Source organism: Cryptomeria japonica, chromosome 3 (assembly GCF_030272615.1).
Source record: "Cryptomeria japonica chromosome 3, Sugi_1.0, whole genome shotgun sequence".
In the NCBI taxonomy this organism is placed as follows: Eukaryota; Viridiplantae; Streptophyta; class Pinopsida; order Cupressales; family Cupressaceae; genus Cryptomeria; species Cryptomeria japonica.
In genome coordinates, this window is record NC_081407.1 from 862,080,075 (window position 1) to 862,105,979 (window position 25,905).

General features: G+C 35.6%; 1 protein-coding gene and 1 pseudogene across 4 annotated transcripts; both read right to left on the reverse strand.

Annotated features, from left to right (window-relative positions):
- Positions 1 to 5,371: 5,371 nt before the first annotated feature.
- Positions 5,372 to 13,704, reverse strand: LOC131066689 (short-chain type dehydrogenase/reductase). 4 transcript variants are annotated; one of them, XM_058001521.2, is made up of 2 exons: positions 12,882 to 13,703; positions 5,372 to 5,814 (listed from the first exon to the last, which is right to left on the reverse strand). In XM_058001521.2, exon 1 carries the CDS (start codon positions 13,658 to 13,660, stop codon positions 12,893 to 12,895), a length of 768 nt encoding a protein of 255 aa, XP_057857504.2. In that variant the 5' UTR covers positions 13,661 to 13,703; the 3' UTR covers positions 5,372 to 5,814; positions 12,882 to 12,892. The 4 variants fall into 4 exon arrangements, with proteins under 4 accessions (XP_057857504.2, XP_057857507.2, XP_057857506.2 ...); XM_058001524.2 differs by lacking the exon at positions 5,372 to 5,814 and adding an exon at positions 6,126 to 6,588 and having other exon boundaries at positions 12,882 to 13,704; XM_058001523.2 differs by lacking the exon at positions 5,372 to 5,814 and adding an exon at positions 6,126 to 6,615 and having other exon boundaries at positions 12,882 to 13,704.
- Positions 13,705 to 24,150: 10,446 nt separating this feature from the next.
- LOC131066663 (short-chain type dehydrogenase/reductase-like) lies at positions 24,151 to 25,254 on the reverse strand (annotated as a pseudogene).
- Between the last annotated feature and the right edge of the window lie 651 nt (positions 25,255 to 25,905).

A 25,905-nucleotide genomic window follows, 5' to 3' on the forward strand; every position in this document is an offset into this window, starting at 1 on the left:
TTTAAAGATGAAAATGCTAGCATACCATTCAGTAAAAGAAAAAGAGAGGAGGGAATTACAAGTAATATCTTCATAGGTGCATAACATTAATGGGATCCTTAAGAGGCGTACTTTCCACATTTGCTATTTTATAAGCACTCGATCCATAGAGTTTAGTGATGATGTATGGTCCCCGTGAATTCAAACTGAACTTTCCTTTTTCTTTGGTAGAGCATTTGCATTGCATTGATTCTCATAAAGCACCAAGTCACCAACAAAACAATACTTTTGAATAGCTTTGCCATTATAGCTTCTCCGCATAGCCTTTTGGTAAGCTTGAATATGTTCAAGAGCATTTATACACTATTCATCGAGAATTTCAAGTTGTTGAAGATGTTATTTATAAGTATTATCATCAAGGATGCCCTTGAGAGAAATTCACAATGAAGGAATCTCTAACTCTAAAGGCATAATCACATCGACGCCGTAAACGAGATATAAGGATTAGTACCTATAGTTGTACGAATAATAGTTTGATAAGCCCACAAAGCATAAGATAATTGAGTATGCCAATCCTTACCATGTTCATTAACAACTTATGAAGGATTTGCTCAATTATCTTATTAGAAGCTTTGGTTTGAACATTTGATTCAAGATGGTAAAGTGGAGAAAAACAATATTGAATGTGACATTTCTCAAGAAACTTCTTCACATCTTCATTCTTAAATGAAGTACCGTTGTTGGAAATCAAAGTGGAAGGTATACCAAATTGATAAATGATGTTATCTAAAATGAAACAACAAATTACTTCTATGGTTGTGGATAGAAGAGGAATGACTTCAACCCATTTTGTATAGTAATATGCATTTGTGATGATTAAAGTATGTCCTTGAGAAGAAGGAAGAGAAATTTTGCCTATAAGATTCAAAACCCCTAAGGAAAATGGGCAATGAGTAACCTGCTCTAAGTTCATTGGCAAAAGCATGAATCTATTTGTTATGTTGTTGACACTGATGACACTTTTTGAGAAAAGCAAATGAATCTTTCTCCATAGTTTGCCAATAGTATCCCATTTGAAGCAACTTTTGGTCCAAAGATTTACCACCAAAATGCCCCAACAAGCACCTAAATGTGCTTCCTCAAGGGCAATAGGGATCTTTGATTTGTTAATACAACAAAGAAGGAGACCATTATAGCCTTACATGTAAAGGACATTAGATGAGATGATGTATCGTGCAAAAAGTTTGTGGATTTGAGTTGTAGTGTTCTTACTTGTAGGATCGAGAAAAGTACCATCACACAAATATCGGATAATATGGGAGTACCATTCATTAGAATCCATGTTATAACAATAAGAAATCTCACTAGAACTGTCATAAATAATAAAAGTAAGATTATGAATGATAAATTGGTAGTCCACGAAAGGGTCCTCGAGGGATATAAGGGAATCAACACTTGTCATTGCATCTACATGTCAATTATCTTTCTGTGACATAGGATCTATGGTGTAAGAGGCAAACTTCTTTAACAATGATAAGACTAAGTCACGATATTGAGAGAGTTTAGTTTGTTTGGCTTGATGTGTTCCCATAACTTGTCTTATAATCAAGTGTGAATAACCAAAGACACACAAGTGTTGAATTTTGAAAGATAAAGCCACACACAATCTGGTGATAAGGGATTCATATTCATCTCTATTATTGGTACATAAGAAATTTAGACGATAGAATACAGAATTGACTTTCCTAAAGGAGGTACCAATATGACACTAGCACCGGAACCAGTTTGGCATCTAGATTTATCAAAGAACAAGTCCCAACTATTGTCTATATCCAAAGTAAGGACAAGATCATTGGGAAATGAGTCTTGATTAGGAAGAGTGAAAGGTGAAGGAGCATCAACTAAATGGTTAGTTAAAGCTTGGGCTTGAATTGCTTTTTGAGAAACAAACTTAAGGTGAAATTCAGTTGACAACATAATCCATTTTGCTAAGCGTCCTAAGAGGTCTATTTTAGACAAAATATGCTTTAACAGATCAAATTTAATGATAATATGTGTTTCAACATTAAGGAGGTGATGTTTTAATTTTTGAATTGCAAAAACAAGAGCAAGACATTGTTTTTCTATCACTTCATATTAACTTCATAATCAAGTAAAGTACGACTTACGTAATCCACATGACATTCTTTACCATCACTATCATGTAGTGCCAATAAGGTCACAAGAACATTAGAAGAACCAACAATATACAAAAGAAAAGGATGATATATTGTTAAGTAAGAAACAACAAAATACAAGAGGATTAGTTAAGTAACGCTTCAAGTCATCAAAAGCTTTTTGACAATCCACTTTCCACTTAAAAGCATCATCCTCTTTGAGCAATTGTGTGAAAGGACGAGTTTAATCTACAAGTTGTGAAACAAATAGACAAATAGCTTGAATTTTCCTTGTAAGTTGTGAAGTTGCAACATGTTTCTAGGATGTGGCATGTTGACAATAGCATCAATTCCATTTTGCTGCTGTGTGGTGCCGGTTCAGGTCCTCCCTCTCACTATTCCCATCCCGGGCGCGCAGTCAATTCCTTGGATTCATAGAGGGCTATCTATCTGCGAGAGGGTAGGCCCTAACTTCCAATAGCCAAACAATCAATCTACTTCCGGTTGAACGTCTTCATATCCACCTCAATACCATGATGTGAAACAATGAATTCTAATAGTTTTCCACTATCAACACCAAAAGCACATTTTCGGTGATTCAAGCGCATGTTATATTTACAAACACGTTCAAATATATGAGGAAGGATTTTGACATAATCTTGGCGTGAAATATAGATTTAGTTAAGATATCATCAACATAGTCCTCCAAAATTTTATGCATCTAGTCATGAAATATAAGTGTCATGACATGTTGATAAGTTATGTCAACATTCTTTAATCCAAAAGGCATGACCACCCCAAAAAACGTACCCCAATGTGTTATGAATTTTTTTTACATTGAACTTGAGCATTGATGAAAATTTGGTTATATTCGGAAAAAACATCCACAAAGGATAATAAAGTGTAACTAGTAGTAGAATCAACTATCATATCGATGTTTGGAAGAGGAAAGTCATTTTTCAAAAAAGCTTTGTTGAGGTCTTGAAAGTCAATGCACATTCTAAACTCATAACTTGGTTTAGCAACGACAACAATGTTTGAAATCTAAGGAGAATAATTAATATGACGAATAAAGCCGACTTCTAAGAGTTTTTCAATCTCAACTTTAAACATGCAGCATAATCTTGGGATTGTTCTTTCTAATCTTCTTCTTAACAAGCTTACCAACAGGAAGCAACAAAATGTTATGAGTGACAATTTTAGGATCAACATCAGGCATGCTTAAATAAGTCAAAGTAAAGGGTTCAAGAAATTCATGTAAAAGGAAGAATGATTATTTTGTTCATCAACTTCTAGGCATTTTCCAATTTTAATAACCATTTCATCATTATGAGGATCCATTTTGACATCAATAGTATCTCCTATAAGGAGGTTGTTTAGTTGAGGAACATCCATCAACAACAAGAATTCTTGATTCATCTCTACGGTACCAATTGGTAATTCAACATCTTTCCCAAAGTATGCTTCAAGATTTAGACAATAAAGAAATCCACAATTGTGATGATATCAAGGAAGATTATCATAAACCACTAGAAACTTAACTAAGGAATCATCTATAGAAAAGATGTCAAATGAAGGTGCACTAGAAGCATAATCAACATCAATTAAGTGAGAATTGACAAGAGAAAGAGATTTAGAAGAAAATATGACATTCACATTGAGAGGTGGTCTATGAGATGCTTTAGTGGGCTTTGAAGCATTATATCCAAGTCCAAAGGAAGCCTCTCCTATATAACTTTCTAAAGGAACCTTAATCCCTTGTTCAATTATGTCACAACCATTGCCTCTATATCCAATCTTAGCTAAGATGCGGAAACCACAACCATAAAGAGATGTCATTTCGAAAAGAGGTGGTGGGACCTCATACATCTCAATGTTAGAAGTAGAAGAAGTAGAAGAAATATTTAAAGAATTGGAATTAGTTGAAGTAGAAGCAACCACAAAATTATATTAGGTAGCATAGAAGAAGTTGATTCTTTTGGAATTAGTTCATGTATAGTTTTTAAATGAACCTAGTATTCACTAACCTACGATGTTTTAACCTACAAATTTTACTAGCAAGTATAAGTTCAAAGTGAACCTACAAGTAGCTAGGGTACAAATTAAACTAATTCAATTAACTAACTCATTAAATGTAGTTAAGGGATGGCTTATAAGGACATGCAAAATTAGTTATTATTTTGCCAAGAAACTTATACCAAATCAATTAGCTATTTACTTATCTTCAACTTACCAAACTAAATCCAAATCTTATTAAACTAAATTGAGTATCTAGTTTACATAATGTAATTACTTGATGGCTTAAGGGGTTGGAAAAAGAGGAAATGGAATTAATTACAAATTTTCAAAGAGAATCAAACTAAATGAATTAACCATTTTCTTAATCCTATACTCACTAAACTTATTCAATCAAATTGATTACCTATTTTGCATGACATAGTTACAAGATAGCTTAAGAGGACTTACAACAATAGCTTACAAGACATGGAATTAATTAATAATTTTCTAAGAGGACTAAACTAAATAAATGAAATAATGGAATAAGATTCTCTTCACTTTGAGATTAAATATATTATACTAACAAGGCCAGCCACATGAAGATAGAAGCTTCTCTAGCCCCATTCTAGATGAATTTTTAAGTAAAATGCATAAACTTATCTTTATACTTTAAAATGAGTATATTATCTACCTATATTGAGATGCATTGTTAGCAATAGATCAAAATAAAGAAAGGTAATTAGATGAATTGTTCAAAAAATAAAGATTAAGAGTTCATTCCCACATACTTAGAAACCATTTAAATTTCATTCCATTGTACTGTCTATATCCCTTCTTTTTCTTCATTCATGCTCTTCCATAGAAGCATCCACTACTCTTTTATAAAAGGTTTTTGTTGATATCTCACTAATTATATATTTTTCTATAATTAAGTGTGAGTAGTGCACAATTCTCCTATGTTTCATAATTTTCAAATATAATCAAATCATCCTTCCTTGTTAAATATTTTCATTGAAAAAAAACCAATAACTATAAAACCTATTGGATGCTCATAGTTATCTTGTCTACTCTAGGCTCTACCTATTTATTTTTCTCAACACATTGAACCAACCATTACTTGTTTTTCTCTTCATTTCCCTCGTGCAGCAATAGCATACATAGGCCTTTTCAAATGTAGCTTACTCATAAAATGAGAGCCTGTACACTTAAAAAAAAAGACATTATACATCATTAAACAATTTATATAAATTAGATCGTATTAATGTAATTTGTTGTAAAAAGATTGAAACACAGTTATCTAATGCCAATAATTGGTTATCCTCTTCAAACTCTATCTCATATCCGTGTTTGTATAGGTGTTGAGGTATATGTTTCCATTCTTCAACCTATTTTGCATTTTCATATTCCTCTCACCCATCTCCTATAGAAAACTAACAAAATAAAGCAAACTCCCTATTCCATATAATCCATGTGCTTGCATTTAAAATCATTAATTTAAAAAAAAAATTAGATCCTATAACAATTTTGCATTACATCAATCCACAACTATACTTGCATTTGTAAATCACATTGCATTTAAAAAACTATCTAGGAAGAGCTCTTTTCACTCCATCATGCTCTCTTTGACCATGCTCAACTTCAAAGAAACTCCATATGTTAAACATTATTTTCTTTAAGGACCCTGCATAGCCAATAAAATTTTCTAAGAATTTTAAATTGTCCCATAAAAGTGTTTGACCATATAATATATTGTATCATCTAGATGATTCTTTTTGTTAAACTATCATATACTAAAATAATATTTCAAAAATTCTAACAAATGTAAATGATTATTAGTCAAATAGAAATAATACTTAAAAAACAAAAATCATTTACATATGTACACATAATATTAAAAAAAGGGCTATTTGTACTAAATTATAATACTAATATTAGACTTCCTTATGTGGATCAGGAGCATAGTTTTCTTAAAAAAAACAACCACTAAAAATATAACTCCCATCGAAAATGTAGCTTTGTGTATGTAAAATTGTTCACCAAGCCACTAGACATTTTAAGAGTGTTTTACATAATTGTTAACAATATTATTACTGAAATCTATGATGAATGCATGCACACCACTCTACTCTATTACTAACTCTTAACACTATAAAATGTTCATCCTTTAATGGATATCGAACACTTTTGAACCTCTTCACCAGTATTTTCTCCTATTCTACAAGACGAAGGCACCAATTATTGTTACAGCTTACATAGGTTTTGTCAAATCGAAAACACAAGAATATAAAATTAAATAAAGCAGCAATTAATATCGATAGCATTAGTTGGAATTAGATGCTTTTGTTGGCTGGTGACGACGTAAGTTAGACGTGCATTGCATTGTTAACCGCACTTCTTGGTAATCTTAAATGCATTCTTGTGATATTGAACAATTCCTTTGCTAAACCATCGCAGTCTGTTTCACCAAACATTGTACCAATTCCTCCAGTTTGCCAAGGCCAAAACACTAGGTAAGTTACTAACAAATGCTTCAGCTTCCCCAAGAAGATATGATTTCACCAACTCAATCATTTACAATAAGCAAGCCAATAACTGATATGAAAGGCGCAGAGAAAAGATTTTTGAAAATTTGTGAGTGTAGAATATCTAACCATTAAAACAATATTTATGAAAGACAGTCCCACTTCTTTCATGTGCTTGAATAGGTGAAATGATTAATATAGTTAAGACTTTCTCTGTATTTCCTTGATTGCTATTTTGCTCAGTTATGTTTTCATGAGTTACAAATTAATCATAGATACATGCTACAAGAAATATCGTCCAAAAATATTGAACTATAAGACATCACTAAGTTGGGCAGTTTGTGAAGAAGTATGTGATTAGTTTGTTTTAAATTGTAAATAAGTAATTTTATTTTATAAATGAGCATGTCACACCTTTTCTTGGATGCTGTTAACTGGCAAAAGAATTCCACAAAATGTTGGTTAGAGGTGCTGCAAACTTCTATCCCCATCGCTAGAGCCCTTCCACATTTTTGGTAGAGAATCTAAGGCAGGGATCCTGTGGAGGGGATTGCCGTAGTTGTTTTTTGTTGCAGGTGGTTTCATTTAACCTGTGCAAAATGTAAAACAGTAAAATATAGATTCTTTCCTAGATTGCAAGTGGTGAATTTTTCAAGAATAAAATTCTGGGTAAAAAATTTGCAGCGCCAAATGAGATATTTCCCGTAAATTTGGTGCCTAATGGCAGTTTTATGAATTTAAATATTTTTATAAGGTACTATGCAATTATTTAGTAACAATATTTTTTCCTAATAATAAATAAGCTTTAGCAGAATAGAAGATGTAAACTTCGGTATGGTCGTTATTTGGGGAAATGGCTCCTAAGGGGGTAAATGCAGGAATTCCTCTGGGTGGAACTAATAAATAAATTTTGCAGTTCGACGTTCAGCTAGATTACGTGAAGCCATCAGTACATAGCAGGAATAGTACCATGCCATGGATCCCTGCCATCAAAATCATTTGAATATAACATGTATCATGTTGCCTTACTTCTTTAAGAGAGTATTCATTAAAGTGTCAAAATGGAGAAGATTCTGAGTTAAGCTGGCGTAAGAAAATGAGAGAGGGATCTCTTCTTAGAGGAAAATTGATGAGCTTTGAATTTCTCTGGCTTGAGAGGACAAGAGCTGCATCTAGAAGAGTATTGTGGGAATTCAGACAGCACAGGAGCAATCTAGAATTGCATCATTTTTAGGTTACAAAATTGGTCATTTACCATGTACATATCTAGGAATGCCCTTGGACAAAGGCATCAGGACCAATAAACTCTGGGATCCCTTGAATGAGAAGGTTAGGAAAAAGTTGTCATCTTGGAAGCGGCAATGCCCATCTACCTCCTATCATGTATCCCACTTTCGAAGGGGGCCTACAAGAAATTGACTCAAACAACCAGAAACTTCTATTGGCATGGCTCAAAGGACAGGAGCAAATTCAAACTAATATCATTGGACAAAATATGTCGAGACAGATGTGATGGTGGCACGGGGATTAGGAAAGGCCTTAGGGGCAAAACTAGTTTGGAGATTATACACCTCCCCAACAGCCAAATGGGCCAGAATTCTTAGAAACAAATATTTGACTAATAATCATAGGGAGGTAGTATTTAGGGATATGGATCCGCCCAAGGGATCCAGAATCTGGAATTTCATGAAGGAATGTCGCACACTGATAGCTAACCACCTATCTTGGGACATTCACGATGGCAAATGTGCCTTGTTCTGAGAAGACTCCTAGGGGGACATCCTCCGATAGACAAGCTTATGGATACCACTAGTATAAAGGAACAATTGAAAGCCCTATGGGGCAATTATGTAAGGGAATATACAACAATGGATCCAAACTTGGCCATTGGTTGGAAATGGAAAGACATGCATCCTTTCATGGTGGATAAAAATATTTCAAGAACTACATCAATTACTCAGATGTAGGATGATAATCTTCAGACATGGGTTAGATGAACTGATATGGTCTAAATCTAAGGATGGGCAGTACAACTGCAAAGACGGCTTCAAAACCATATACGATGAGGCAAAGATCTGCAAGTATTACATCTCGACTAAACTATGCTGGGAAAATTCTGTCTCCCAAAAGCTGGCTTCTTTGCCTGGGCTGCAATTCAAGGAAGGGCTCTCACAGCAGAACAATTTAAACTTAGAGGTTACGAAGGGCCTTCAATATGCCTCCTATGTAAGGAAAGTGAGGAAACAAATGACCACATCTTTACAACCTGCAATTACTCACAGAAATGCTGGTACTGGTTGATGGCCCAACTAGGATGGTCAAGTGCTCTTATTCCCTCCCTGATGGAGTGGTTCAAAGGTTGGCCAATCATCAAAAGAAATAGTATGTTCCACAACTTATGGATCTATAGTCCAGCTATAGTCATTTGGGAGATCTGGAAGGAGAGAAATAGGAGAATATTTAAGGATACATAAATGCAGGTGGAGAATCTCATAGCAAAGATAGAAGCCTCTATCATTGAAATTACCAAAAGCAAGAACTTGACTATCCCACAACATGACAAGATATTTATAGACTGGGACAACTTTATCAGAAAACAATGGAAGGGGATTAAGATCCCTCCCTTTGCCGGGAAGGAAGGCATAGATAAAATTGTTGTGAGGAGAGCATGCAAATGGCTACCCCCAAGGAATGGGTGATATAAACTCAACTTTGATGGAGCATCCAGAGGAAACCCAGGGTTGGCAGGTGCAGGTTGTATGAGACATTTGGACAATGGTAGTTGCATTGGCTCTAAATCTATACATTTAGGACAATGCACCAACAACATTGCAGAAATGTTTGGCAAAATAGAAGGATTGAACCTTTGTAGGAAATTGAAAATATCCAAATTAGAAATTGAAGGTGACTCAGCCATTATAATTAATGCAATCAGAACCAGAATAATGTCAAACTAGGAACTTTGACGCCTTTTGGACAGAGCTCTATCACTACTGGAAAGCCTCTCAGATTACACAATAAACCATATATACAGAGAGGCTAACTCATTGGCGGATAGCTTAGCCAATATAGGGGCAGATGGAAACAATAAAACCACATCCTTCATCCCTGTTCAACCAGAATAGTCAATACACGGGCAGTCGGATGCATCTTGCACAGACACCCAAATCTTAGTACTCATCCCCTACCCTCATATTCTCATAATTTTATCCTCATGCTCTCAATGATACATATATATACATACATATATCTGCATATACACATATATAAATATAGTTGTACATATATATTTATACTTATATATTTGCATATGTATATATATACATTTAGATATATATATTTGCACAATGATATATATAGCTAACATATATATATATATATACACATATAGATATATATGTATATATATTCTCATCTATGATAAACATAGTTTCTTAGGATACCCAAATCTTAAAAAAAAATCATTCACAACATATTTTCATATACTTTCTTTACTCTCATACTTCCATTCTCATACTCTCAATCGACATATATATATATATATATATATATATATATATATATATATACTCAGAGCATCAATTATCATGTGATTGGCCTTTATCTGCGGATATCGCTCGATTGCCTAAGGCAATCATTCACTGGAGTCGCCAGAGTGAATGGTTAATAGATGATCATTAATAGTTGGCCAATTACAATCTCTTGAAACGATCCAACTTGGCATTTTAAGCACGGATACCTGCCAGTCCCACCAGATAATAAATTATTCTCACCCATCATAAGATGAGGAGCCACTCATGGCAGGACAACATCTCTCTTAACCGTGGTGTTATTGTTAACCCCTGAATTGAGTAGCAGAGTCGGTTATTAAAAGCCTTTATTTCTAGAGGAAGTCTCTCCACTCCAACATTGCACTTTGTCTTTAACAATGGACTCTGGTATTTGCTTGTGTCCGCATAAACGAGAGATAGCCTTTGTGGGAGAAATCTCTAAGAAACGTTGGTCAGTTATTCTAAGGTCGGAGGATGATTTGGTCATCCATGCGACTAAGAGAATTTTGGGGACTGAACTCCTAAACACAAAGCATAGGAAACGCGTTAATAGTGACATCCTTGTTGGTTTTGCAGCCATTCTTCTCACAATGGGAGAGGATAAGGTAATTGCAGCCTCATTATGCAGGATAATCTTTAACAATGAGTACTTAGTTAATCTTGAGATGGCCATTAATTGTGTGTAGACAAACTCCTTATTCCCTACCCGGAAGACTATGTTAGGGTATCTGAGGCTATCGACAAGGGTGAATCTCCCAGAATAGATTTCAAGAGGCCCATTCTCATTTTCAAGGATCAAAAATCCTTTCTACAACAAAAACCAGATATAGGAAGGAATATCATATTCCTCAAGCAATGGCTTCGTGTGGTAAAAGAGCCAAAAGGAGAATGGTGGGTAAATTATATGATCGATGAGGGTTGGGTACCGATGCAGGCCGAAAACCCCAACAACATGGGTGATGCAAAGGCACGAGCTTCTAGTAAGGAAGTCACAGATGAGAGTGAGGGATAATGGTATCCTCACATCGAGGTTTTTGCAACCGGAGATGGCTCTGGCTTTGGGAGGTGCCTGTATAGTTAGCTCTGTTATATAGGTATAAAAGTATCTATAGTTTAGGAACTATATGCCAAGCCCTGGTAATGTTTTCATTTTGGTTATGCCCTGTTTTACTTGGACCCACTAAATACACAATAACATGCCTATAATGATACTGATATTGTTCTAATTTGGATAACTAAGGATAATGATATTGATAATGTTTTCATTTACGATATATATATATATACAGTTGTAGTTTATGTCATCATCAGGGCATCTCCTTTTACACATCCTACATCAATGCACATTCTCTAGTGGCAGTTTTCATGTATTAGCATGACTTATCAGGGATGGTACTTTATATGTGGCCATCCATGGCTATAACTTTCTTCGGTATGCAAGCGTAGTAAGTAACATTGTGTTCCAGATTGTACCATGGAACCAACCTATTTGGTTTGTTTTCGTTGAATCATCTCCTTTAAGATACTTCATTGATTATATTTTTTAGTGGCAGATAAGGTGCTAACATTAGAAACAAGATAGTTCGATTGTCGGTTTCAAGGTGTGCAGGTTGTAGGTAGTCAAGCTTATAAGCTTGGCAGTGCCAGAGTAGGAGGGGCAGGTGGAGACTGCCTATCTCGATACAAGTTGCTCCATTATATTACAGATATTTTCATGTATCAACAGCCCAAAAGGGCAATTGTATGTATGGTTCAGCATAAATTGTAAAGAGAAATACCCCTAAATGCTCCTCTATTGTTCGCATGAAAATGCTATGTAATCTCTTAAGCTTTTATTTTTTGGGGGCTAGACTGGAGGTTTTCTCTACCCAGCTCTTTCCTACCAGTGTCCCTAGTGAGCTGTGTTGTATTAGGCCTTTAAAATTAATAAAATGATTTGGCTATGGCCGTTTACCTATCAATTTTGTTTTTTAGTAAATTAACAAAATAAATATAATTGTCAAAAGACATTTGATTTAATGACAAAGTCGTAAGCATCTAAAAGATGCTGAGTTCAAATCTTTTTCAATACAAAAAAAAATTAATTTTAATCATAAACAAATTAATAAATTATATAAATATGATACATGTAACATCATATATCAGATCAATCAGTCACTTAATCATAATTAAATAAATTATCAATTGCATCCTTCTACACTGGGATATTGCTACAAAAGAATCTGTGACAGGCTTTAATAATAAGCTGTGCTTACAACAACCATGCAAAACAGGGGCAAGTATAAAACCCAAAAAAATTTAACCCTTAGAAGGAAATATTTAACCCTTAGAAGGAAATTTTGAAAAAAGTAGTAATAAACCTAAATTTGACCCTCTTTGAAATTATAACAGAGAGTCATTTGCAAAGCAAAAGCACCTGAATAGGGCGAAACAAATGAATTTATAATCTAATTTAAAACATCTAAAACTATATACATCACAAGAGTTTGGGTATCACACCAGACCAGCAGGCTTTGGCCCACTCATTGCTAAGCCAATGCTTTACAGATAATAGTTTTTTCTCTACCAGTATTAGGTACCTCACTAATGGATGGCTTCAGGACTATTTGCAAAAAAACACCTATATCAGACAGAAGATAATCCAAGAAAGGTTTAAATAAAATAACTAAACTTACCTGATACATTATCATGGACTGCCACCATTGACCCGAATGACCTGAGCATTGACCCACTCTCCTTCATCACTGGCCAGGAATGCAACGACGGGCGCCACGTCACTGACCTGACCCAGGCGCTCAAAGGGAACCTCTTTAGCAATGGATTCAACCAGGACGTCGCTCTTTCCTGCAAAGAACATTTCCGTGGCCACTGCCCCGGGTGCCACACAATTAGCAGTAATCTTGGTGCCCCTCAATTCCTTGGCCAATATTTTGGTCATCGTCTCCACGGCGGCCTTACTGGCCCCGTATGCTCCATATCCAACCCTAAGAGACCCAACCACCGAAGTGCTCAAATTTATTATGCGACCACCACCGCCTTTGACCACTCTATTGGCAGCTTCCCTGGAGCATAGAAAAGCTCCCTTGCAGTTGACATTGAAGGTGGACTCCCACGCTTCTTCGGGGGTTTCTGTCAGGGGTGGGTATTTGGGGTCGAGAATGGCCGCGCAGTTAACCAGAATGTGCACTGCACCGAAGGCTTCCTCCGCCACATCAAAGAGCTTGCTTACTTCGTTCGCCTTGGAAATATCGGCCTTGCAGGTCACTGCTCTGACTGTATCACAGCCCTTGTTAATTGTTAGGGCCACCTCCTCTGCTTTCTCTGCATTTGCACCATAATTGATCACCACTTTTGCTCCCTTGCGCGCCAAGTGAAGGGCAATTTCTCTGCCGATCCCTCGCGACGCGCCCGTCACGATGGCAATTCGATCTTTCAGACTACTCTTATCGGCCATTCCGGGGAATTTTGGAACTAGGTTACAATCTCTGTCCCAATATTTTATTATTTATTTATATTGTCACATAAATATAAAAAGTCTTAAAAATGATGAGGAATTTTGTCATGTCCCCATCCTTAACCCGCTAATCGGATTAACAATTGTATATAGGGGAAAGGACCTTGAGCGCGTTCCAATTCTTGTGATAGAAATTGTTGATTTAATACCCAATACTTGCTGATTTAATGTCCAACCTTTGTATAACATTGTATAACATTGCACCAATAGTTGTATGAAATTTACCATTTGTTGTGAAAAGTAACCAATCATGTGATGCCACATCAGTTGCACAAGTATTGGGGCCTTTTTGCACACCTATTGGTCTCACTTTTTGGGGGGGCTATTTTGGACACCTTGGCAAAAAGCATGCTGATGTGGCATCATATTTGATGATGTAGCCCTGAAACCTTAGTTATAAGCAGGGGACTTGCCAAGTAAGTTGTTGTAAAAAAACGGAGTGATTTGAAATTTCCACGTAGAATTTTGAGAAGCACGAAGTTAGGGTGCACAACTACTGGATCCTTTCCCCTAGTACCAATATTTAACTGTATATTTATAACAAACGTAACATAAAGGCATCATGGAAAATCGACTTCTTCCACGAGACTTCACAATCTTCATATCAAGCCTACAAGTGAAACATAGAGATTGAGATGAAGTGGTGAAGACAAGGAATTGATATCTACCCATTCCCATGAGCAAGGAATGAACATTGGAGAACATACTGAATCGGTGACCAGAATATTTATGTCACACAAGTACTCATGAAGGTCTCGTAGGCAAAACCTTATTGGCATAACAATGAATACTTATCATACTTGAAGGTAATTCCTATTGGCTACATCCTATTGATTAAGCCATTAACAAACACATAGTTAGTGGCAGACCAGATATGACGCATGTCAGATCTGTCTGCCTTTGCAACCATTAATTATTAATACATGCATTAAAAGAGAGCAGCGGTCTTATTACAAGGCAACAATCTAGATAGTATTAATAATGAAGACCAATTGCTATGATGGTTATATTTAACAAAGACAATTATATGAAGGGGCAGTGATTGTTATACTAATCACAAATTAGCAACGGTTATGAAAAGGTATCCCTATGGCGGCTATTCACAAATAAAATTGTATTTATCAAGAGACATCACCTTTTAGGGGGTTGTGTGGTTAGAAGAGACACAACTTTTCTATCAATCTGAAGACTAAAAAATAAGTTAGGATGGGAAAAGTAAAGGCATCGATCAAGGAGAAGATGGTGGTTTGGTAATGATATCAACTGCAGTATAGATTGTAAATTGCAATTTCCAATTTAATAAACAAGTTATATGTTTGACGGTGTATTTCAAGTTTTGGTATTATGACTATGACAATAATATTTTTCTTTTGTTTGCAGCAGGTATGGAGGATGAACATGTATCGATTTCAATGTCATCTCCTTTCTTTTGAATGATGTATATATAGTAAGGTTGTCACGATCAAGTGGCACCTTGATCGGACATGTCTTTAGACATGTCTGACCAAGATGTCACTTGGTCGTGACTCTTAACAATATCAACCAATCCATTCGATGATAACTAATCGGTGCTAGTGTAAATGATAACAAATCTATAAACATACCCGATAATGAATCAGTATCATTGCAAATAATAACAGTTAGATAATCACACCCGATAGTGAATCGGTGTCATTGTAAATGATAACAGATTGGTAAACACACCCGATAGCAAATCGGTGTCATTGTAGATGATAACAGATTGGTAAACACACCCGATAGTAAATCGGTGTCAAAGTAAATAAGTCTGATAACTAATTGCATTTCATATGCTATCGGATTAATACCCCGATAGTATATTAATGTCGATTCATAAATGAATCGACATTAATATGCTATCGGGTTACTAGTCCGATAGCATTTAGATCGACGCTTAACTATGTTAAGCAAGTCGTCAATCTAATCTATCTTTATCCAATTGTCAATATCATAATTATGATCAATGTTATATAAAGCATGAATCAAATAATCTAATAGCATAGATGAATAAGTCAATAACAGAATAGAGGAGATTAATGAGTTAGGAGAGTCTTATCTTACATAAGCTACTAATGCATTAACACTCCCTCTTTGCTTTGGAAGATAGATAAAGTAACCTGCATCACATTTCTTTTCCATAATGTCAATCTCCAAGAATATATATCATCTATACATATGATATGAAGTACCATCAGGACATAAGATACAAATATAAAACATCACTCTAAGTATGTGACATAGAGTATCACCTAACCATGTGATATAAAAGATTCATCATTTTATTATGACAAGATATCACCTGAACATGTGATATCAGTATTGCCTAAACATGCAATACTAAGGATAAACATATGAGGATGGTTAAATCCTCATCTTATCCAGGTTGTGATATGTGCACAAACATTTTATTCAAATGTTTTATCACAACACCATCATGGCACATCCATGACATACCAGAGATCCAACATGATAACTAGTTTGAGAATCATAAGGTCGTCACCTTATGATGTCTGCATACAAGTGTTCATAATCTGGGAGATCGTCACCTCTTAGATATGAACACAGGGGGTAAAACCCAGAATGTCTCAACATGACAACAGAAGTTTACACGTTAAACATCTTATTTACAAAGCAGATTACCTTTCTATCATACCTAAACCCTTTCTGAAGTGATCAACCTTCACTCTAGAAAGTGGTTTGGTCAGAATATCTGCAGTCTGATCTCCTGTACTAGCATATTCCAAGTTGATCACATTTTTGTCTACCATGTCTCGTACATAATGGTATGGGATCTCAATATGTTTGGATCTATCATGGAACACTGGATTCACTGAAAGTTTTATGCAGCTTTGATTATCGCAATGGATGATAGTAGGTTTCATAGGTTCACCAAACAATCCCACAAGTAACTTTCTAAGCCACACTGCTTCTCGGGCAACCATGGAGGCTGCAATGTATTCGGCCTTGGTGGAACTTTGCGCTATAGAAGACTGCTTTCTGCTGATCCGGGATATCATGGCTAATCCCAAACTGAAGCAGTGCCCAGAGGTGCTTTTCCGGTCAGTCACACTTCCAGCCCAATCTGAATCTGTGAATCCGTATAGATTAAGATCAACTTTCTCATACTTGAGACCAAGATTTAAGGTGCCTTGTAAATATCTCATAATGTGTTTTACTGCAACCAGGTGTATCTCCTTTGGCTCACACATAAACTGACTCAAAGCATTTAATGCATAGCAGATATCTGGCTTTGTATTTACCAGATACATAAGAGACCCAATCATTTGCCTGTATAGAGTGGGGTTAGTAGAAGGTGATTCTGCTGCTTCTTCTTTAATTTTATGAAGATTGGTTTCCATTGGAGTAGTCATGGGTCTGCAGTTTAGCATTCCAAATCTCTTCAAGATGTCCAAGGTATACTTGCCTTGGTTTAGAACAATGTTATCAAAATTCTGCCATACTTCCAACCCAAGGAAATAATGAAGGAATCTCAAGTCCTTCATATCAAATTCTTTGGATAGCTCTTTCTTGCATTGATCTATAAGGTGATCTTCTCCTGTGATTAATAAGTCATCAACATATAAAATCAATATTAGCATATCACCTTTATTCTGTTTGTAGTAGAGATTAGGATCTGCATCATTTTTAGAGAAGCCTAGTTTTGATAGATATGTGTCAATTCTTTCATACCAGGCCCTAGGAGCCTGTTTAAGCCCATATAGAGCTTTCTTGAGTCTACACACATGAGACTCTGCATGATGAATCTCAAACCCTTCAGGTTGCTCTAGGTATACTTCTTCAGATATCTCTCCATTAAGAAAAGTTGTCTTTACATCCATTTGATTTACCTTCCATCCCTTTGTCACTGCAATGGCTAGCACAGTCCTTACTGAGGTATATCTAGCTACAGGAGCAAATGTTTCTTCATAGTCTATTCCTTCCTTTTGAGAGAACCCTCTGGCTACAAATCTTGCCTAATGTTTTTCAATACTGCCATCTGCTGCACGTTTGATATTAAAAAGCCATTTAGAAGAAACAACAGATTTCTTAGTTGGCCTAGGAACAATCTCCCATACATCATTTTTTATTATGGATTGATACTCTTCAGACATAGCATCCTTCCATACTTGATGTTTAAGGGCATCCGTTACACTATTAGGTTCGTTTTTAGATAGATCATTCATAAGAGCAACATAGCTAGTAAATTTATTAGGCCTTTTGCTTTCTCTGAAGGTTCTTGAAGGAGCAGCAAACCCCTGACCTTCTTCTACTGTTTTGGTGGCCCATAGTGGTCTTTTCTTGAGATTTCTAGGTGAGTGTTCATTTTCATTTTCAGTTTCATCTAGGTTCTCCCTCTGAAACTCAGGAGCAGGATCTTCATCTAACTTAGAGGTAGGGATTTCAATTTCTACGAAGCTCTGAGCTCTTTTGAAGGCTAGGTCCTCCTCAAAGATTACATCCCTACTTAGTTCAATATTTCTTTGACCAGGTACATAGATTCTGTAGGCTTTGGAGGTTTCACTATATCCTACAAGCAATCCTCTTTTTCTAGAAGGCTCTAGTTTTAGTCTTTTTTCTTTAGGTACATGGATATAGACAGGACATCCAAATATCCTAAGGTGGCTGATATCTGGCTTAATTTTAGTGAATACTTCCTCAGGAGTTTTGTCTTCAATATGGGAGTGAGGGCATATGTTCTGTATATATACTGCGGTGTTGGATGCTTATGCCCAGAGATTTGTGTTAAGGTTTTGATCTAGAATCATGGCCTTGGCAGCTTCGACTATAGTCCTATTTTTCCTTTTAGCTACCCCATTTTGTTGGGGGTTATAAGGTACAGTGAGCTCCCTCTTAATCCCATTATCTCTACAAAATTCTTTAAACGAATCTGATGTGTATTCTCCCCCATTGTTGGTTCTTAGGGTTTTAACTTTGTTTCCTGAGTGGTTTTCAGTTAGTGATTTAAATTCTTTAAACCTAGAGAGGATCTCTTTTGATTCTTTATTTCTCAGAAAGTAGATCTAAGTCTTCCTAGAGTAGTCATCAACAAATATTACATAATACAAGAATCCCCCTAGAGAGGATACAGACATAGGTCCGCATACATCAGAATGAACTAACACTAGAATTTTACCAGTTTTCTTAGTACTATTTTGGAATGTACCTTTGGTATTTTTACCTAGGGCACATCCTTTGCATGCCCCTGAATGATCTTGCTTTAACTTGGGTAGACTTGTGATAAGGTTTCCCATTGAAGATAAAGCCCTAAAATTCAGATGGCCTAATCTTCTATGCCAAACTTCATTTGCATTAGTGGCTTCATGGATTAGGGCTAGGTTGGGTTCCGTGCACAACTCATACAAATAGCCCCGTCTCTGTCCAATGGTCTTTGCCTTCTTGATTGAAGAGTTCTTTGGCCAAGCCAATACTCTGTTGTCCATGTATGTCACTCTATATCCGTTATCTTCTAGTGCCGATATGGAGACTAGATTCATTTTGATGCTAGGGACATATAGTACTCCTTCGAGCCACAAGGATATGCTTGTCTTCAATTTGATGGTGCAGGTTCCTATTCCTCTGACTGGATGTGTGGAGTCATCTCCGATGGTTACGTCCTCATCACTCTCCTCTATCATGGAGTCGAGTACTTCTCTGAACCCTGTGATGTGCCTGGATGAACCACTGTCAATCACCCATGAGTTGATCTTGTTAGAAGCTTGGCTTGTGAGTGCTAAGTAGAATACATATTTTCCGGAGACATCTTCCCCTTTAGTCTTTCCTACTTTGGCAAATGTAGCATGTTTCTTGGTTCTTTCCGGGCAATTTGCAACATAGTGTCCGAATTGATCACATATGTAACATTGAATGTGAGATAAGTCCTTCTTTGAAGTATTCTTGCCTTGACAACCTTTTCTCTTTCTAAACTGCCTTTTCTTGTTTTGCTTGGTGGAGTTAGTGTTTAGGACTTGTAGGTCTTCATCTATATTCTTATGTTTCATTCCCATCTTGTTCAATCTTGATTCTTCTTGGAGACAATCATCCCTTAATCTCTCAAACTTAGGATATTTAGACCTTGCACTGATGCCTTGGATGAATGTGCTCCATCCACTAGGCAACCCATCTAGAGCAATGAGTGTTAACTCTTTGCTTTGGATTTCGTAATCCAGAGTTGCTAATTCATCTCTTAGAATTGATATCCGCATAAAGTAGGCGTTGAATGTCTTCCCCTTGTTCATGGTGATATAATTTATTTCTCGTTTTAATGCTAGAGTTCGACTTGCATTTGATATCTCAAATGTGCTTTCAAGTGCTTTGAACATTTTATAGGTTGTCTGATGTTTTCTTATGATGGGCATTATGTTGTTTCTCACCCCATCAACTATTGTTTTTATTGCCTTTTCATTTCCCTCAATCCATGTTGTTTTGTCAGGTTCAGTTTCAGGTTGGTCATTTTTAGTTTGAACAAATGAATCCACTTTGTTCTCCTTTAAGATCATCTGAATTCTGAATTTATAGGCTGAAAAGTCATCGCCACCTCCGAGTTTGTCTTCGAATCTGATAGCGCTAGCCATTAGAGAAATGTGATGTAGTATATAATCTTGTTCTTAAATTTGTTTCACGAAATTGAATAGCCTCAAGTTCGATCAACTTGGCTCTAATACCATGTAAATGTTATTGCAATTTCCAATTTAATAAACAAGTTATATGTTTGACGGTGTATTACAAGTTTTGGTATTATGACTATGACAATAATATTTTTCTTTCGTTTGCTGTAGGTATGGAGGATGAACATGTATCGATTTCAATGTCATCTCCTTTCTTTTGAATGATGTATATATAGTAAGGTTGTCACGATCAAGTGGCACCTTGATCGGACATGTCTTTTAGACATGTCCGACCAAGATGTCACTTGGTCGTGACTCTTACCAATATCGATCGATCCATTCGATGATAACTAATCGGTGCTAGTGTAAATGATAACAAATCTGTAAACATACCCGATAATGAATCGGTATCATTGCAAATAATAACAGTTCGATAATCACACCCGATAGTGAATCGGTGTCATTGCAAATAATAACAGTTCGATAATCACACCCGATAATGAATCGGTGTCATTGTAAATGATAACAGATTGGTAAACACATTCGATAGCAAATCGGTGTCATTGTAGATGATAACAGATTGGTAAACACACCCGATAGTAAATCGGTGTCAAAGTAAATAAGTCTGATAACTAATTGCATTTCATATGCTATCAGATTAATACCCCGATAGTATATTAATACCGATTCATAAATGAATCGACATTAATATGCTATCGGGTTACTAGTCTAATAGCATTTAGATCGACGCTTAACTATGTTAAGCAAGTCGTCGATCTAATCTATCTTTATCCAATTGTCAATTTCATAATTATGATCAATGTTATATAAAGCATGAATCAGATAATCTAATAGCATAGATGAATAAGTCAATAACAAAATAGAGGAGATTAATGAGTTAGGAGAGTTTTATCTTGCAGAAGCTACTAATGCATTAACATAGATCAATCATAATAAGAACAACTGGATTGATTTATTGGCAGTCCTTAGTTTATATCGACATTATTGGTAACAACAGATTGATATGTTGTATCCTACCCCTGAAATTAATGTTTATTTATGATATTGCACAATGAATACTGTTAGGAGTAATAGACCAATACATGGCATGCAAATAAGCTATTCCAATTATTCCTACAGATGTATATCTGTATATATAGACTGAGATAATATCAATAAGATTTATAATAATATCTGAAATATAAATATATATAAAAAAAATGTCTCTATCAAAAAAAAATAACAATATTAGATTGTAAATCAGAAAGAACTCTTAAGATAATAAACATTAAGAGGAATATGTAAATACAATTTCATTCTTGCTGCTATCGTCAGTATTTAAGAAGATGGGGATGGGATGTACCAAAGAGGGGCAGTCTAAATCCAAGCAATAGGTTAAGTCCCAAGATAGGGTGGGGATCAGCGACCCATAAGCCTTGAGGGTATAGACCCAAGATAGGTAAGGGCTTGGATCTGTAAACTTTGAGGGAACCTATTGTATTTGGTCTATAAGCACTTTGGTAATATACATAGACCCTTCTCCCTTAAAACTGAAGTAGTAGTAGGGTCTGATATCTATACTGAGAACAAGGAATAATGAAATTAATCATCTAATGAGGAAAATAAATAAGCACTTGTTAATAACTAATTAATTGAAGAATATCAATGACTGGCTTCATGATTAATCGCTCAATCAATTTTAGTATATTGAAATAGATTAATTATGTTAATTAGGTACGAGATGTTACAAATTTTGAGGGTCATTTTTTCTAACATAACCTTTATTTTTATTTGTCAAATTTGAAGGATCTTATTGGTTCTGCCTTTGGAGATATTCTTATGTTTTTTCACCGGTACATGAGAATCCAAACAAATCAAGAGCGTAGACCATGAAGAGAAGATAATGACTTTTGGAAAAAAAAAAAAAAAACTTCCGAATGAGACAAATAATGAAGCTAACTCATAAATTCATATCTCCAATATGGGAACTGATATCATACTCTGATGATTTCATTGTGTAACATGTATACTAGAATGTCAACAATGTAGCTGACTAAAGGGTAAATTGGTCAATCAAAATGAAAAGCGAGGATTTGTTTTTTGACGTGTTTGATAGCTAGAATGATTTCCCCCACATTTTGGAGGAGGTAAGATTTGTTGGATTGTAATGGAATTAATTATGAGATGATACGAGTTTGTTGTAGGATGGGATGATTTGCAAAGAGTATGCCAGTCATTAATTCTAATAATAATAACAAATGGAAAAAATATATAATCAGTATGGAATAGATGGATCATAAATAATATGAATTTAATCTTTAGCATAGCAACTTTTGATTCTCTTCAAATGCATTTCATAAGGTATTTCTCAACCTCTCAATCAAGGTAAGCATATTCAACAATTAAATTATTCTTTCATGCATTTGAGTCAATTTAGAAGATAGTTTTGGAACTTTCACGCAATGTCTTTATATTTATATCCATTTTTCTTCAAAATTGTTCTCATTATGCAAAATATAGTGAAAATATAAATTTGGGTTTTGGTTTCCTTTATCTAATTCTAGAACATTTTGAATTTCTAATTTTCATTGAGAGAGAAAGCTCAATTTTACTTTACTAACAATAAGAGAGATATTTGGACACTTAGCTCTACTCCTATACCATGAATGGAATCCAAAGCAAATTTTAACACATAATATTCTATATTCTTCATTTTCATTCAAAATAATATTACAGATTTATAGGAGCTTTGTCTTGCTCCTATAATACAAACAAATAAATCACAACCAATTAACAAATATAAACCTACGCGAATGATGTAATACTCCCAACAATTCTAATAGTTTAGAAATCACAAACGCCTCTCATTTTAGAGCACTAAAGGAGTAATCAATAATGACATTTCAATTTGTTGCTTTACAAGAAAGTACAAAAGTTGCATAGATCATTTCTAGGGTCTTGCTTTTTGTCTTCAAACTTTTGTATGCATTGCCAAGGGTTGACTTAGGAGACATGTCTAAATATTTCTAAAATTTGCCAACCCTTAGATATATAAAAGTAGGGAACACACAAATCGTTTGAGTAGGCATTAAAATAGAACTCCAGATTGTGCAAAGTCAAGCTCAGACTCAGAGGATGAATCCACAACTATGGACTTAACCTAGACCTATAAACTTGACTTTTGATAAAGCACAAATCCAATGTAGATTAGGAGACACTCACTAACAAAAATATCTCTAGATTAGGAGGCATTCACTAACAAAATATCTCTAGATTAGGAGGCATTCTCTAACAAAACTATCTCCTTTATCACTCTAAAATATATATCATGTATCCACATAGATATCAATCAAATTCCAAAACATGCATCATTGGACACATTCTTCAATCATAGACTTAAGTATTCATATCTACTATCTACTACATTTACTTTCCTAAGATTGATGTCGCAATTTATTAGATTTATCAATTCTAACTATCATTAATTATGCTAGGTTGAATTATACTTAGCCTAAGTTAATCATAACAAAGAAAATTATTTTCCTTTACAATAAGATATAGCTTAAAACTCATAAAAACTCATAGAGATTGATACTTTGCATAAAAAAACTCACTTAACGAATGAAAATAGAGAGTTTTATAATGAATTGTTGATTGAAAATAGAGAGTTTTATAGTGAATTGTTGATTCATATTGCACAAACACTTATAAGATTTTATAAATGAAATACCAAGTTAAATAGAATTGATTTTGAAAAAAACTCAATGATTAACGACCATTAAATTAGAATAATATTAATATGGGTGATACTTTAAGAAGCCCTCATAGTTCACCTTCATAAACATCTTCCTAATATTAAGTTAAAGCTAAAACAGCTTAGAACCACATCTAAACATTTTACATTTAAGAGTTTACTTATTACTGCAGATTCGCTTTGAAGTCCTGAGTAGGGACGCTATTCAAAGGGTTCCAGATAAAACTTCATCATTTAGCTCACAACATCAAGCAAACAGATACCTTTAGGATTTATACATGGCCGCCATTGACACGAACAACCTGAGCATTGATCCACTCCCCTCCATTGCTGGCCAGGAAAGCCACAAAGGGCGCCACATCAGTTACTTCGCCCAGCCGTTCAAGTGGGGTTGCCTCCACAGCGCGTTGAATGGCGGCATCGCTCTTTCCTGCGAAGAACATTTCTGTGGCCACCGGCCCCGGGGCCACGCAATTTGCAGTAATCTTGGTGCCCCTCAATTCCTTGGCCAATATTTTGGTCATGGTCTCCACGGCTGCCTTGCTGGCCGCATAAGCTCCATATCCAAGCTTTAGTGACCCCACTACGGACGAGGTTAGGTTTATTATGCGGCCCCCTCCGCCTTTTACCACTCTGTTTGCAGCTTCCCTGGAACAGAGGAAGGCTCACTTACAATTCACACTGAAAATGGATTCCCACAATTCTTCCGAGGTGTCCGCTAGGTGTGAGTATTTGGGGTCGTTAATGGCTGCACTGTTTACCAGAATGTGCACGGCACCGAATGTTTCCTCCGCCACATCAAAGAGTTTGCTTACTTCGATTGCCTTGGAAACATCGGCCTTGCAGGTCACGGCTCTCACTGTATCACGGTCCTTGTTAATTGTTAGGGCCACCTCCTCTGCTTTCTCTGCATTTGCAGCATAGTTGATCACCACTTTTGCTCCCTTGCGGGCCAAGTGAAGGGCAATTTCTCTGCCAATTCCTCGCGACGCGCCCGTCACGATGGCCACTCGATCCTCCAGACTACTCTGATCAGCCATTCCGGGGGAATTGTGGAATTTGGATTTAGGCTCCCTTCCACTATAAGCCCTGCTTTTCTATATTGGAATCTGAAATCATCCCATTATCATAATTGCATCCGGTATCATTCCACTTCAAAATCCTAACACCCTCCAACCCATTGAAAGCATTGAATTCTAATCTTATGAACTTCATGGATGGGTGGATTGATAATTTGGGTCACCATCTAAACCTATTACAATATCTAGTAGTTCTACCATGTTTTGTGACATTTCAGTCCATTATGTCTCTACCATCAAAGTAATATAACTAGCAGTTGCGGGGAAGTGCTTGCAACAGGAGGTCGATAGGTCTGATTGTTAAGGCAATATGTTAGTAGATGTGATATAGTTGTGATATTGAGAAGTATATTGTATTGTATAACTGAATAACAAAAAATTATTAAAGTAAAAAAGTTAATTGTACAGTAAGACAATTTTTGTGTACATAACCCAACCAATGGTTGTTCCCAAAGTTGAAAATTTTCCACCCACCATCCCCCATGCTGGTGTATGCAGCATGATGTACTTGAAGAAAATGTCATGAATATTGTTTTACATTTTTTTTTGTAGGCTATATTATTCCCAACCAATTTTTTTTTGTTGGACCCAAAGTATTGTTGTTATCCACCCTCCATCCCCCATGCTGGTAAGAGCAACATGTTATATAGCCTTTTGTTGAATTCCATGTGATGTATATGTTGAAAGACCCGCATCATTGTTTCATTTATATAAGTTAGATTTGGGCAA